This window comes from Tursiops truncatus, chromosome X (assembly GCF_011762595.2).
Source record: "Tursiops truncatus isolate mTurTru1 chromosome X, mTurTru1.mat.Y, whole genome shotgun sequence".
In the NCBI taxonomy this organism is placed as follows: Eukaryota; Metazoa; Chordata; class Mammalia; order Artiodactyla; family Delphinidae; genus Tursiops; species Tursiops truncatus.
Window position 1 is genome coordinate 13695321 of NC_047055.1, and position 15220 is coordinate 13710540.

The 15220-nt window shown below is 46.3% G+C and overlaps 1 protein-coding gene across 2 annotated transcripts; it reads right to left on the reverse strand.

Annotated features, from left to right (window-relative positions):
• Positions 1-4005: 4005 nt before the first annotated feature.
• On the reverse strand, positions 4006-14984 carry ZIC3 (Zic family member 3). 2 transcript variants are annotated; one of them, XM_019918999.2, is made up of 3 exons: positions 13899-14984; positions 12616-12779; positions 4006-4581 (listed from the first exon to the last, which is right to left on the reverse strand). In XM_019918999.2, the coding sequence occupies exons 1-3, from the start codon at positions 14947-14949 to the stop codon at positions 4432-4434; spliced, it is 1365 nt and encodes a 454-aa protein (XP_019774558.1). In that variant the 5' UTR covers positions 14950-14984; the 3' UTR covers positions 4006-4431. The 2 variants fall into 2 exon arrangements, with proteins under 2 accessions (XP_019774558.1, XP_004326698.2); XM_004326650.4 differs by lacking the exon at positions 4006-4581 and adding an exon at positions 10987-11795.
• Between the last annotated feature and the right edge of the window lie 236 nt (positions 14985-15220).

Genomic DNA, 15220 nt, shown 5'->3' on the forward strand with positions numbered 1-15220 from the left:
CATTACTGGTTAATTTATAAATTCAAAGTTGCTTTTAGATTTTTCTTCTTTTCAGATAGGAAAGTGGTTATTGTTCTGCGTTGTGATTTTCAGGTACTATATTCCAACTATTCACTTATCCAAAGTGATTACAGTGCTAATAGAAGCATTTGGGTTTAAATTCAGCGTTCAGATAGCTGTATTATGCAATTAGTCAATATGCAATTACAGGGAATCTAATGGAGCCAGATGCATGCAGTCCAGATACATGCAAACTAGAGATTAAGACTTCCTCGGTTTTATGCATATAAGCAAATTATGCAGTTAAACAGGGCTCACTAAAGAATGAATTGCATCCATTTTTAACCAGTTGGACTATGCGAATTGTCATTTCACCAGTTCAGAGAGGTGCCTTAAAGCTCTGAAGCTTTTCAATACTGTAATAGTGGTGTGAAGTTTCGAGGACCCATAGCAAAGACAACAAAAAAAGATGCCCTTAATGTTTTTCCTAAAGTAGGGCTTCTTTCCCCTCCCCCACTCGATTTCTTTCACAACAATGTCTTATCAGAAAGTCTTGTGAGAACGCTTCCCTGCCGTCTCATTCACAAGATTAAATCTAGTGCCTTGAACATAAACATTGTGTTTCGCTGGAACATTCAAATGGAAGAAGCTTCATTTCACATCCTTGAAATACCCGCAAATCAGGCTCAAAAATCATGGAAGGCTGAGAAATGATCAAGGAATAGACGCCTGATGGAACAGATGCACAGATGCTGTGCCGGAAGAAAAGACAAATGCTGAAGTGCATAATGATTTTGAAAAGATTTCTTTATCAAACATGTCATTTGTTTGAAAGACCAGACTTGTTGGCATCAGATGTGGGATATCGGCTTGTTAGCAAAATGAAACATGATGGCTGCTAGATACTGGCGACTGATGAATCAATTGAAATCACTGATGTTGCTCAACTGAACATCTTCATTTAATATGTCAATGGTCAGAAGTTAACGGAACACCTTCTGTATTGGGTTATCACCACAACCAATAAGATGTCACATCTCAGTGGATACCCTGGCTAAATATTTTTGTAAAGAAGAGTGAAGTCGCCAAAAATATGTTATCAGCTGGCCCAACCAATTACATACTCTGCGGATGATTAGCTGCAAAAATAGAATATGAGTGTAGCTTTTCCGTGTAAGTTCTGGCTGGGTAACATTAGTGAATCATTTGTAAGCAATTTCCATGCACTGGATTTATATCAAGATGTTAAAATACATTTATTTAGCTGTACTACAAATAGCCTCCTATTATCGACTCTGGGACATTTACAGAGGGAATCATTGGCAATAACATTTTTCTCATTTCTTCAATGAAGTTTTTGATGACCCAATTTTTTTAAAATGGACTTTTTCCCCCCAGAGTACAAAACACACACACACACACACACACACACACACACACACACACAAATAGGAGCAGGAACTTAGATTCTTTTCTAAGAACATAAGAGGGTGTTCTCCTGCCCGCCCCCACCCCCCTTCCCGGTTCTATAGGAAAAGGCTGCACTGAGCGACTTGATTTTCGGACTCCAGAGTGATCTCACCTATAGGAGGATCCGGCCACGGGAGGCACTACAGCACTGCACTAGACATCAGTTTTCAAACTGGTCATTTAATATAACCTTGCTCCTACTCGCTGACAAACAACCAATACGCAAAATAACATTAACACCACGGCGGACCCCCGCTTTTAATAGGGCAGCGTCAAGAAGAAAGAAATAGACAAAGGTGATAAACCGGTGAAAAAAGGAATAATGAAAAGTCCCCCAGGCCTCCGTACAAAAACCATTAACATTTAGCAGTACAGCCTCTCAGGGAAGCTCCAAGCCCCCAAAATCAGTGGGAAGGAAATACTTCCCACTCAGACCAGTTCATCTGGGAAGAGCTTAGTGTGTGGGTGTTTTTGTCTTGTTTTACCGCATAAATAGACGTATGCTGAGAAAAAATACATTTCATCATGCGATAATAGAGGATTTCTACACTTTCATTTAAGCCTCAATTTTATTAACATAAAATAATCAGGGTACCCTTTAAAAACATAGTAAAACCAAAAGTATGGCTGTAAAGTAATGACTGGGGGCTGATGTTTGTTTTGTAACAAACTGAAGTGAGGCCATCACCTAGGGAGTCCATAAACTTATTCTAAGGATGCTGACATTGGTCAAAACATTTCGGGGACTCCTCTTTGGGAACTGCCTTCAGAGCTAGCTTCCAAGCCCCACAAGAAAATCAGTCTCATTCCTCTATAGTCACACCCGCACAATACTAGCATAAATTTAGTACGGGGAAACTGAATAATTTAAGACACCACGAGATTTAATCTTATCCTTAAATGTGAATGCCCATTTTCACATTGTAAAATTGTCATTTAATTTACATATAGTAAGAAGCTGTTGCCTCGAGTAAAAATTGTGTCAAATTAAAAGTAAACCATTAAATGACTATGTTCACAGATTTTTAAGCACACAACTTATTTTTAATCTAAGAATAAGTGTATTCATCGGAAGATAATGAACAACAGGCATTTAATAACATTTTAATTTTATGTGTTTAAATATTCATAGCTATGTTCATAAACCCATATGCCTGATCTAGTGATTATGCTTATGAAATGCAGTATTTCTTATATGCCCTAACTCTCCATCTATTGTCTGAAAACTGCATTAATTTGCAACCCAGTACAAATCACTGTTTTTAGTAAAATATTCCATAATATTAAAAATAGGAAACTACCCCAAAGCAATGAAACAATAGCTACCTGCAAGAGGAAAAGAAGCGAATTAACATTTGTCCAGGGCCTACTCTGTGCCAGGCTCTTTATGGACATGTTCTTGTTTAATCCTTAGAATAACCCTAGGAGGTATTATTATCATAGTGCAGCTGGCTCATGCACAACTTGGTAGTTTACCTTTCCAAGGGCTTTTTTAATAATCCCATTATAACACTCCACTGCCTGTCTGAAAGAACGCAGTTCTTGTTCTTAAAAACAAAAACAAAACAAAAAATTCTACCAACATATCTCTGGGGGGATATAAGAATGTCAAGTTCTAGGGAGCTAAGAATCAAAGAACCATAGTCTTTCTTGACCGGCCTGTGTGCCTACTCTTGATGTAAATGAACAGCAAAAATCAGAGGGAGATGAGCAGTTTTCCCCTCTACTTAAAAAATTATAGTATCATCAGTCTACTTAGCAGAAATTTTAATAAAACTGGATCTAAAGAACCAATAGCAATATACTCTATCAGTCCGCAGTTTTACAATACCTCATCATGGCATAATCACGTCAAATAGATAGAATGATGGCCACTCACAGATTACATTAGATTACAGATGTTAAATGTAAAATGAGAAATCAAGTATCTGGAGTTCGAAGAATTTCTCTGAAGTGTCTTCATCTTCTCTAGCACTACAGTTAATTAACGACAACTTGTGCTTTAATAACACCTATAGTCCATGATTCTATAAGTGTTCTAATCAATGGTTGCCAAGTTGTCTGCCCCAAGAACCACTTTGGAGCTTCTGAATAATGTACATGTAATGTGCTATGCTGCAATGTCCCCTTTCCAGAGGCCCTCCTTTCTCCTTTAAGGTTATTTTCGGCTTTGTCTTTCCCTCTCTTTCTCACCCAAATAGCGGTGTTCAAATGCTCTTTTCTCTCCAAAGTCCTACCTCCAGTTCTTCCTTCTAATCATCCCATTCAATCCTTGACTCTGAATTCTTCCCCTGACCTCCCCAGCACCTGGCCCTGAGTCCCTCTGGGAAAACACTGTGAGCTCAAAACAGTTGGTTGGAGTTTGTTCAGTGGGTTTTTTTCCCCAAGTTTATTGCTCAGTGAAAGCCAAGGTATATCATGAAAAATGTGAATAGAATATAAATTGTCCCAATTCAACAGGTTAATCAAGGTTATTTAGGGGCTATAGTTGTCACTGTAATAAAATAATCACAAAAAATAATTTAAATGGTTTTATTTAAGTCAAACAACAATTGTAGAGATCCTAGATATTGCTTTTTGAACACAAACATAGGAAATTAACAAAACAAGCATTCATATTTCTAGTTTTAAACACTTTAGTTCTACATGTGGAATGCAGATATTTGAAAGAGATTTTCAACAAGGTCAACATAATGTATGAGATAATACGCACTGGGTTATGGATTAGGCTAGTCTTCACCTCCATCTTCCCGTTTATGATCCTAAATTGGCTGGGGGAGTGTGTGTGTGTGGGGGGTGCTTTTTTGCTTTTTCATTTCACAAATGATTGCTCAACACAGAATGAAATACACCAAAAGAAGAAAATGGTCTTTTTATACCTAGGGAAGAAGCTACTACTCTTAAAATGATCACTTCAAGGTAACAGACATCCAAATTGATGTGGTTTTCTTTGAAACCTCATCAGTAAATCATTTCTTGCACAGTAGGTTCGGCATTAACCCTGCATTTAGGATAGGTAGTGTTATGGAGGGCTGGCTGCTGCATACCAACGTCAGTATCAAGTTCTTCATCAGGAATTAGAGACTGTCCCGGATACCAAGCAGGACAACACTGGCAAAAAAACAAAAAGTGAACTGCAGATAGGTCAAAACAAGCTACATTTACTCTTAGAAAAATTTCATAAAACATTACTGGATATGTCATTTTAAATGCTAGCTTATAATAAAACACGATGGAATCCTTTATTTTTAATACCTCATGTTCAAAGGTATCAAAGGTATGGTCTTTACATAGGTTGTGTTTTAATAAAACACATTAGACAACATACACATCTTATTAGAGAACATTAGAAACTTGCCAGCTGGTGAAGGCTATTTTTATAGTTACTATAGAGCTCACGTTTCTCTATTCAATCAGATCAGTAAATGGGCTGAACTGTCATCACATTAAAAATATACAAAATTGTTTGCTCTATTAGATGATTTTTAAAGAAATATACTTTCTTTAGTTTTAACAGATTCTTGGCAACAGGAATCTTATTCAAAAAAGTTTTGCTCCTGTGTTAAGTTACTATCAGTCCAAGTGCTCTGAACACTCCCCCCTTTAAATGCTTCCTGCAAACTTAGTTTTTCAAGCTGTAAATTTCAATAGTTATGGTAGAAACCAAACCTCAGTGGGAAAAGCAGTGCCCTTTGGAGTTGTCATTCAAACAAATATAAGAGTTCTACCAATTTATCACTTGTCAAGCTTTGCAGAAATTCCATTCACATAACCCCTATGAAAATCAACCACAGTTTTACCATATCAAATGACCCAAAGCACACCACAGGTATCCAGGGGAGATCGTTCACCAGTGCATCTTTAGCTTGATTTTAAAGTCAACCTTAGAGACAATCTGGGCGCTGCAGTTCTCAGAGACAAACTGCCTACCCATGGGCTAAAGATTTTTCAAGTTAATGAACTTTTCATTTGCCACACTTTTGGTACCAAGAGATTTAACCAGGAAAAAGCTCAAACCTCAGGGTTCAAACTACAGCATGAAAAAATAAAGTATACAGCAAGCACCATCTACTCCCTTTGATCTCTCAAAGATGTCAACACTCTATTCCAGTCCGGGGGTGGGGTGAAGTGGCTGAGCCCTGTAAGGAAACTTCACCCAAAGGGGGAAAAATCTGTTTGGTGGCAATTTCAAAACAAGTTTCCAAACTGCAGAAGGGACTCCAGCCCCTTTGACTTGCAGAAACCACACATAAGAAAAGGACAGAAAACACTACAAGGCAGGCTTATTTTAATTGCCCACGGGTTTCCAATGCAAAGCGCGACAACTTAAATGCATATTCCAAATTCTTGCTCCAAAGCCGTCTTCTTTGTGCACTGAAAAGGAGGAAAGACAACCCCATCAATTGTTCTCTGCAGATAAAGGCACTGTTTTGTAGTTTTCCCCCAAATCTGAGCCAGCTTTGCTAATGACCTGCCCACCCACCTGGGGCCCTTCCCAAGGTGGCCCACGGGAGCTGCCCCACACCTTCAGGAGCCCAAATACTCGACAGCGGGCAGCCCCAGTAGGCTGTCTTTTCGTTTAGCTGCTGGCCTCCACGAAGACGCAACCTGAAAGAATTCGTGCCGCTTATTTTTCTAGAGGAGACGGGGGTCAATGACTACATTTTTAAAACCCCACATTGTTTTTTCCTCACGAAAGACATCTGAAGGCGAATCTGCAACATTTTTCTGCAGAGAAAACACGGACTCGAGATCCCAGAGCTACCAGGGGTTCTTTCACACGCCAGTATTAAGGCAGTTAAGCAAAAGCTGAATGAAAGTTTTCGGAATTGTGGCCTTTTTTTTTTTTTCGTTAGACCACCAGCTGTTACAGCACACACAAAAGCGTACACAGTACTGTTTTTCATAGGTCCGCGTTTAAATGAGATATGCAGAAAACGGGGCCTGAGGAAAGTGTAGGGTTCGAAATCGCAATGGCACATCCGTGTCGCTAATCCAGGGCATTTGGTTTGGAAACGGTGCCTCCGTGCTCCGCTCACGAGCCCCGCCATTGTCCTGGAAGAGAACAGTGTCCACTCCTTGGCATTTCGAGACTCGAAGGTGCTGGGGGATCCCGACACGGTCACGAAGCTCAAAATGGCATCCCCCACCCCAGAGGGCCCGGGAGAAACGATTTCAGTCGGGACTGGAGGGAGTGGCGGCCTCGAGTGGGTTTCAGGTCCAAGCCGCCCCCCACCCCGGGAACCCCAGCCCCCAGAAGACTCGCCAACTTCCCACGCCCAGTATGCCCTGGAAGAACTTCTTCGCTTCCGTTTTTTGTTTTTTTTTTAAACAATTTTGCGCTCGGCCGCCACGACCTACATTCTCCCGCGAGGCGCTCCTAGCCGAGGAATAACAAGGGAGTTGAAACCACACAACAGTTCGGCAGCCCGCAGTCAGCGCTTTGCTGCGCTCCGCGGGGGTTCGCATCCGGCCGCCATGTTCCTGACCCGAGAGCCGCCCCCAAAACCAGCCCTCCCCTCCGCCCCCCTCCCGGCCCGGCCCGGCCGAGGCCGCGGCGCTGCAAAGCCGCTTTCAACTCTCCCCCGCCGCCCCTCGCAGCGAAACCCGACTCGACGGCTGCCGGCTGTGCGCCTGCGCGCGGCGCGGGCTCGGGAGCAGGCGTGGGGGCGGGCGGGGGAGGCCGGCGGGCTCCCGGCCGCGGCTTGAAAAGGCCGGAGCGACGGGGAGCGGGGGAGGGGTTGGGGCCCGGGCCGGAGCCTACTCTTTCCTCCCAGCGGGTCACCGCTCCAGCCTCGGCGCGGCTCTCACACGTGCGCGCTAAAAACCCACTTCAAAGTCTGTTCTTGGCGCGGGGGCCGCCCCTGGGCCCTCGCGCGGGCCGCCAACCAGGCCCCGAGCCTTGCCACCCCCTCCAAAACCCTGGCGCGGCGACGAGACCGGGAGGGCCGAGCGCGAGAACGCTCGCTTAGGCGCCCCGGGCGCCGGTATCGGCCTTCGGGCGTGCGAGTACCTCCCTCCCTCCCCCACCCCACCGCACCGCCTTAAGAAAATGAATGGAACACAAAGTTTGCGGCCAGCCCTGCGCTGTGGCCATCGGAGCTCACCATTGTTTGGGCTCGTATTGACCCCAGGTCCGGATTAGGTAGCGGCTGATTCCTGCTTTACAGCCCCGCCGGCCTAATGAGGCCGGGAAGGCGACGGGGCGCGAAGCGTCCTCGGAGCCCGGGCGACCGCCGGCTTACGGCCGCCAAGGGCCGTGTAGGTGGAGGTCAAAGGGTCAGCTGGCCGAGACCGCGAGAGAATTGACCCTAGGAAATGAGGTCCCCTCCTCCCGGCCCCAGCTTCGAACGGGCCTTGCAAGAACTTGGTGTGTGTACAGGGACCCCGAGCGGGAGCCCTGACTTTCGCAACGCCTGGCCTCGTCCCGGGGCAAAGCCTGACTAGACTTGAGCCCCGAGGGGGCAGACAGCCCGAGAGAAAACCGGCCTAGCTGCCGGGCGGAGATCCCGCGCTTCAGGGGATGAGCACGCCGGTAGCGATTCTTTCAGAAACTTAAGTGGAAAGAGGCCCTTAGACTTTTTTCGTTTGTTTGGGGGGTTTTATAAGGGGAGGAGAAGGAGCCAGGGGCGAAGAGGCGAGGAGACAGCAGGCAGCGCGGAGGGGGGGAGGGGCGAGGAAGTCCTGAACACAACTTTCCTGGGAGGCTTTGTGAACGGAGGAGGTCCCTGCTAACTCTCCAACCTCCGCAGTAGCTAAGACCGACTGCCCTGCTTAGCCTGGACCCTGATCTTTAACCTTCCAAGCTGGATGAAGTCCAGACTTCTGTCTGCGTGGAAATAGACACCTTCCCCTTCCCCACCCAGCGTGGAAATCTTAAACTAAACCACCCATTTTGGAAAAGATGGACTTTTCGCAAAGGTCTTACCAGGTGCAAGAAGTAAAATAACAGGTCTTTTACGAAGAACCCAGCTGACATTCATGGTTTCCAGCTGATCTATCTTTAGGGCTACAAGGTTTTTTTGTTGGGGGGTGGGGGGTGCGTATTCTTTAAGGTATTTACTGAAAATTCAAGAATGTCAATGTGCACTCCCAGAGTCAGATTATAGGAAGAAAATCTGTGAAAAGTTTTCTACTAACGTAAACTTTTCTTTGCAACAAGTGACAAGGGCATAGGGATAGACTATTTGAGAAATATGATGCTACACCCAGATTAGAGGAAATCATGTAGAGGGGCAAAACTTTTACATTATCTTAATATAGGTTATCATCATTGTTCCTTGGCATCTTCCCCTCTTAGGACACAACGCTCTACTGTAAATTTTTATGGTAGAGTAATTTCAAGCCTAGTAAAGAAAGAGCAAACTCTTCTTTGTGTCCTAAGGAGATGTTTAATATATTTAATGCGGAGGGGTGGGGGAAGCAAGTTTCTGAAATAATCTTTCAACCAACCCATCATTCTACTGCCATTTAAGGTTAGGTTACATTGGGGGTGGAGAGGGAATTCATAGAGAAAACAGTAAACTGTGGAAGTTAGATGCATATTTCGGAAGAAAAACATTATTTAGACTTCAGTTGGAACACATTTAGAGCCAATCTTATGAGTATGCACTTTCTGAAAACTTGCTGAGCATTTTAAATGGTCTCTGGTTTGAAGTGAAGGAAAAATCCTGAAATAGGAATTTGGTCCAGCACCCTCAATGTCAAGGTCAAGATTGGAATGTCTGGGCTAGGAGTGGTAGATTGACCAGGTTACCTGCTCATCACTTGTGAAGTCATCCCAATCCGTTCATGGCATTCAGACCCTTGCCTTGCCTATTGGTGGAGGAAAGTGCAAAAAACCGCATTCTCCACAAACAAAAAATCGCATCCAAAGCATTTTGCAATTAGAAACTGTCAATAATTAACTGTTGACAAAGATCAGTAGATAACTTAAAATACACTGCTTCCACTGTGTCCAGGGAATCAAAGTTTCGTTTAATCATCAGAACTTCTCTGAGCATTTCAATTTAAGGTCGATTTATTTGAACATGGAAGAAAATCAGGCACCAAATACAAAAAGTTATAAATAGATGTGCCAAGACTTTATTTCTTCAAAAAGAACAATAAACAAAATTCTAGAATTCAAAATGATTATGTATAATACCAAACTGACTGCCACCAAAAATCCTAGAGCACTGCCCCTTCAAGAGAAGGAGGTACTTGGCCTATTCATTACATTTCTAAATTCTTCACAATTCCTTATCTCCACCATTCTATTTGCTGATTTGCAAGTTGGTTATTCATGAAGAGATTGGGCTCTCAATATTAAACAGCACCCTAAATTAGTAAAAAAACAAAAAAAACCTCTCTCAGTACTCTACCCACTCCACCCCCCCCCAAAATAGCAATCACTTTCTTTTTCATATAACTGTAAGAGAACTGTTTGTCCAAATGAGTTGCTTCGCTGAAGATTAAATGGATTGTTAATATTTTATCACAAAGCAAACAACCATTTTTCATTGTTATTGATTTTAATGGAAACAATGCTCTTAACATCTTTGCCTACAAACCATGAACTTTAAAAATACATATTTTGCAAATGTTTTTTCTTTCCATAATATTTCAGAACCGCTGCAGTTATTACACCGCTATAAAAATGTTATGAATAATTGTGATAATTACGAATTGAACTATATACAGCAAAACAAACCAGCCTTTGCCTTCCAAAATTGTAAATGGACTATGGTTCTTTTAAGAAGCACTTTAATCATAAGTAAGCACGGCTCGACTGGCCTTACTCATCACCACTGTTTCAGACATATGCTTACTTTTGAAAATATATAGATAGATAGATTTGATAGGCAGATTAGATACGTCATAGATACAAACATATATAGGTATATGGGTGATCTCTCAATAGAATAGACAGACATGCATCTTGCCGCAATGTTCATTTTTATGCAAGATAATAAAAAAAAAACTAAGGGACAGAAAACTCATTAGGTTACCTTATGTTTATATATGTAGGGCAGGGATGATTAAATCCAGCTTCTCAGTCTTTGAAGTACAAGATTGAGATGTCATGGCCACTAACTGAATTGATCAGTAATACTTGATTTGCATGCCGAAAATCCAGGACAAACACATTTAAACTCGCAGTTAAACAACCATCTGAGCTAGAGATAAAGAAAGGAGGGTCTTCCCAGATGGAAACTGACACTGTAAAGAATCTATACTGCAATAGAAAAATAATTTAACAATTAAAAAAGGGATCTGAGTGAGTTATAAATACCAACAAACAAGTTTCATTTGCTCTCGTCTCCTCTTTGTAGAAGGAGGCTGTTACAAAACAAGAGAAAGGAGTCAGTGGTTCAAAAATTGTAAATTGTGTTCTTTCAAAACAATAAAATTTAATGCTAAAGCGGTTATAATCAAAAGCTGTACAGAATTTGTTAGAAAACATTTTCCATAAATATTGTTCAGTTCCCGGCACTTGTAGCAATAATTAAATTACAAACGATAAATATGGCATCAATGGATATGTATTTACAAAAAAAAAAGTTATTACAAAAGGCAACTGTATACTAAACGTCACAATCTGTGTAGAGTAACATCACATCCTCAGCCTGAAAAAATACTGAACAACAGTTTCGACCCCATTAGACAAAAATACATTCACAAGTGTAATGCTTTGAGGAAAAGTTCAAGACATAACAGGACTTTGGCACGGTTTAAGACTGTGAGAGTTTAAACAATCACCACTAAGGCGAAGATTTTTCCATCAGTTTTAACATCACCACCACCACCACCAATAAGCCTTCTATAACTTCCTCTCAGGAAACAGGACAAGAGTTAAAATGAACTGAAGGCATTTAGGGATGGGGTGAGCAGAGAGCAAGAGAAAAGGGAGGAAAAAGCAGTGAGAAGATTTTTTTTTTAATCCTTCAAATGCCAAAACATATTTTCTAATCCTGAGAAAAAAGGGCATGGCTACTTTGGGATCTTGCCCCAAAACCTTCCTGGACAATTGCAATTAACAAGATGTAGCCCTATGTATGGCCTCTTGCCTTAAAACTCCATTTCCATCTGATTGGTCTCAGTTTTCTTTTTTAAATGCATTTGGTCCATTCTATGGTTAACAGGGTTTGTGTTTGTGTTTGTCCTCAGACGTACCATTCGTTAAAATTGGGAGGAAGTCCAGGGTTGTGGCTGGTGCTAGTTTGAACTGCAGAAGGGGTTTTAGTGGTATCTTTACTGTTTGCAGAAGCTATAGCGGGTGGAGTGGAAGATTCATAGCCTGAACTGGCAGCAGGGGAGGAATCTGACCCTTGAGATTCATGAACCTAAAATTAACATGTATATATTATAATGAATATAATTCCAACTGGCATTGTGCAAGCAAAAACAAGAGCAGAATTAGAGCACTGTAAGAGCAAGACCGCCCAGTGACCCACTTAAAAGAGAAATGCTGCTGATTTGGGGGTTTTGTTTTTAATTTCCACATTACCGATGTCTAGAAAACCCCAAGATGTTCACCAACAAAACAGTCTGAGTCCTAAGACTGGCATTATGGAAAAGAAAGAAAGCACTCTGATTTATTCATGCCCCTTCAGAAATGCTTTCTCCGCGGATGGAGCGGGGTAAGCACGTAGTCTTTGGGGCCCTACAAAATACTCCGGGCCCAGGTTTCGCCAAGCCCGCTTCGGCTTGGGAAAGCAGGTACAGAGAAAGGTGGCACGGGCGCCCTGGGCGCTGCGAGGTCTCAGACAAATGCGTGGGAATCCCACCGCGCTCCTCGGCCCTATTGTTTTACCGAAAGCCGAAGAGGGAATGAACCACCCGCCCCCGGGTTCGGCGCGGGCACTCTCGGTTCCCACCGCGGGCTGAGCCGGGTAGAGGCGGCCACTGAGACCTCCAGCCCTGGCGAGCTCGGTTAGAGCTTCCCAGTAAACAACTGATTGTTCCCTCCGCTCCCTCCTCCTCCCCACTGTGCTCTCCCCCGCCCCCCTCCGGGTCCCCAAAATGGGTTCAAGGTGTCAACGCTGGAGCAAATCGGATTTAACGTGGAAGATACAGGGTTGGCAGCGCAGGCGCTTCCGTTCCGCGACCCGGTGTCGGGCCGAGTGTTTATAAACCGCCGACCGCTAATAAAGAGGTAATTACCTTCATGTGCTTGCGCAGGGAGCTCGGGTGCGTGTAGGACTTGTCGCACACTTTGCAGATATAGGGCTTGTCCGAGGTGTGCACATGCATGTGCTTCTTGCGGTCGCTGCTGTTGGCAAAGCGTCTGTCACAGCCTTCAAATTCACATTTGAAAGGTTTCTCACCTGCAGAAGGCAGAAACGCAAAGGGGGGTAAATATGGTCAGGGGCCACGAGCTTCCTTGGGCCGAGCAGCGGGAGACAGAGCGTCCGGCGGTCCTCCCTCCCGAGAGGGAGCGCCGACTGGGGGCGGCTGTAGCATCTCTTTTCCCTGGTGAAAAATGGAGAGCGCGGGTTGAGCCTGCTGGGGTGGGGAGTGGTGGTCGGGGGCGGGGGTGGGGCAGGGCCGGCCCAGAACCTGCCCGGCCCTTTGTTCTCGCGCGGGATGGAAAGCCCCTGGCTCCTCCAAAGTTGCCCCTGAGTAGCGGTACCCCCCTACCCGGCCCGGGGCCTCCAAGCGCAGCCCCGTTCCGCCGATATCTCGGCGTTGCAGCCAAGGCTGGGCGGGACAATGGACCGGGGACGGGACAATCCCTTTTAGTTCCTCCTTTGTACCTTTTAATTTGCCTCTTTCAAATGCAGCGGTTTTGCTAAGCCCAGTATTAAAAAGCTTGGGTCGTCGTACTTAACGTTCGAAAAGGGAAAACTACATAAATCCAGGGGCTCCGGACAGTTTTACAAGATGCTCTGAACAAGCCACGAAACTGTGGTGCCTTTTCTACTTTAACTTTCCTCCCGGAGGACTGAATTGAACCTGGAACTCCAAATAAAAATAGTTTGACAAAAGTATCATTTAATTAGGAGATGTGCCAATCAATGGTAAAAAAGAGCGGAAGTAACCGAAAGTTAGTTTTCATTAGCATTTCTATGGTTGCCTCCCCCGACTGTGCGCCGAGACTAAGTCGCTTGTAAGCAATTCCTCTCCACACGTTCGGAGTCCCTTCATAGTAACCCAGAAAGAGACAAAAAGAGGCGGCGCCAGTTTGTTCCTGGGCGCGAGAAGGTTCCAATTAGTTCCTGAGACCGCAGAGCCGTCTGCCCGCGAAGCTAGAACTGGGCAAAAGCGCCGCGGGGCGGGGAAGGCGAGAGGTGGAGGGACAGTGACAGCGCTACTTTTTCGAGCGGCCCCGGCGGGGCGCCGCCCCTCTCTCTCGCCGCCACCCCTCGCTCCCTCGCGCTGAAAGTCGGCTTCGTGGCGCGGTGCCGCGGCGGACCCCGCGCCCGCCCTCCCGCCCTCCCCCTTACCTGTGTGGGTCCTCTTGTGGATCTTGAGGTTCTCGGAGCGGGCAAAGATCTTCCCGCAGCCTGGGAAGGGGCAAGGGAAGGGCTTCTCGCCCGTGTGCACCCGAATGTGATTGACCAGTTTGTACTTCGCCTTGAAGGACTTGCCCTCGCGGGGGCACTCCTCCCAGTAGCAGACGTGGTTGTTCTGCTCCGGTCCCCCCACATGCTCCATGGTGACGTGTGTCACCAACTCGTGCATGGTGCTGAAGGTCCGGTCGCAGCTCTTCTTGGGCCGGCTCAGCTGAGCCTCGTCGATCCACTTGCACGACAGCTCCTGCTTGATGGGCTGCCGCATGTAACGGAAGAAGGCGCCGGGCCCGTGGTGGGCCGCCACGTTCACGCCCATGTTCATGTTCATGGGGCTGTAGTTAGGGAACTGCGCGCCGGCCGTGTAGGGGTCCGTGCGCGGGCTGGCCACCGGGCGGTACGGGTCGGCGCGGCCGAACAGCTCTCCGCGCAGCCCCAGGTGGACCTGGTTGTTGTCCACGTGCCCGGTGGGCGACGGGTGACCGGCGCCCTGCTCGTGCAGCCCGGGGAAGAGCAGGTAGCCAGGGGGCTCAGGAATGCCAGCCGGAGCGTGCAGGCTGCTCGCCGAGCCGGCGAAGAGCCCGTGCTGCCCGCCACCCGAGGCCGCCTCGCCGAGCCCAGAGCCGCGCTGGCGGAACAGAAAGTCGCGAGTGGAGTTGAAGGCGGCGGAGGCGGCACCGCCGTAGCTGGGCACCTGGCCGGCGTGGTGATGGTGGTGATGGTGGTGGTGATGATGGCCCAGGGCGTTGGCGTAACCCGAACCCTGCGGCGTGAACGCCGAGCTCTGGCCGGAAGACAGATCGTGAGCCGCGGCGGGGCTCAGCTTGAAGGCAGCGGCGGCGGCGGCGGCGTGGGGCGAGTCCCCGAAGGGATTCAGCCCAATGCCCGCCGGCTCGCGGTTGGGCATCTCGTGGTGGCGCGGCGCGCCGAAGCTGCCCACTCCCAGCCCGGGGAACTGCGGGCCTCCGTCCAGGAGCATCGTCATGGGTGGGGCGTTCTGGTCACCAGCGATCCGGCTGAAACGAGGGTGCGGGCGAAGGAGATCTCCGAAGTGTCGCAGTCGGAGAGGGGTGGAGGCGGTTGGACACTGTCGGGAGACCCCCAAGGCAGTACCAGGGGCTGCAACTTTCCGTCGCTGCGAGTCTCCTGCAGAGGGATAGGAGGGAGGAGGGGAAGTAGAAGGACCTGGAGGGGGGAGGAGGGGGGAGAAGGGAGGAGAAAAGACTCTGGGACTAGATCTGGTTTAACAAACTAAC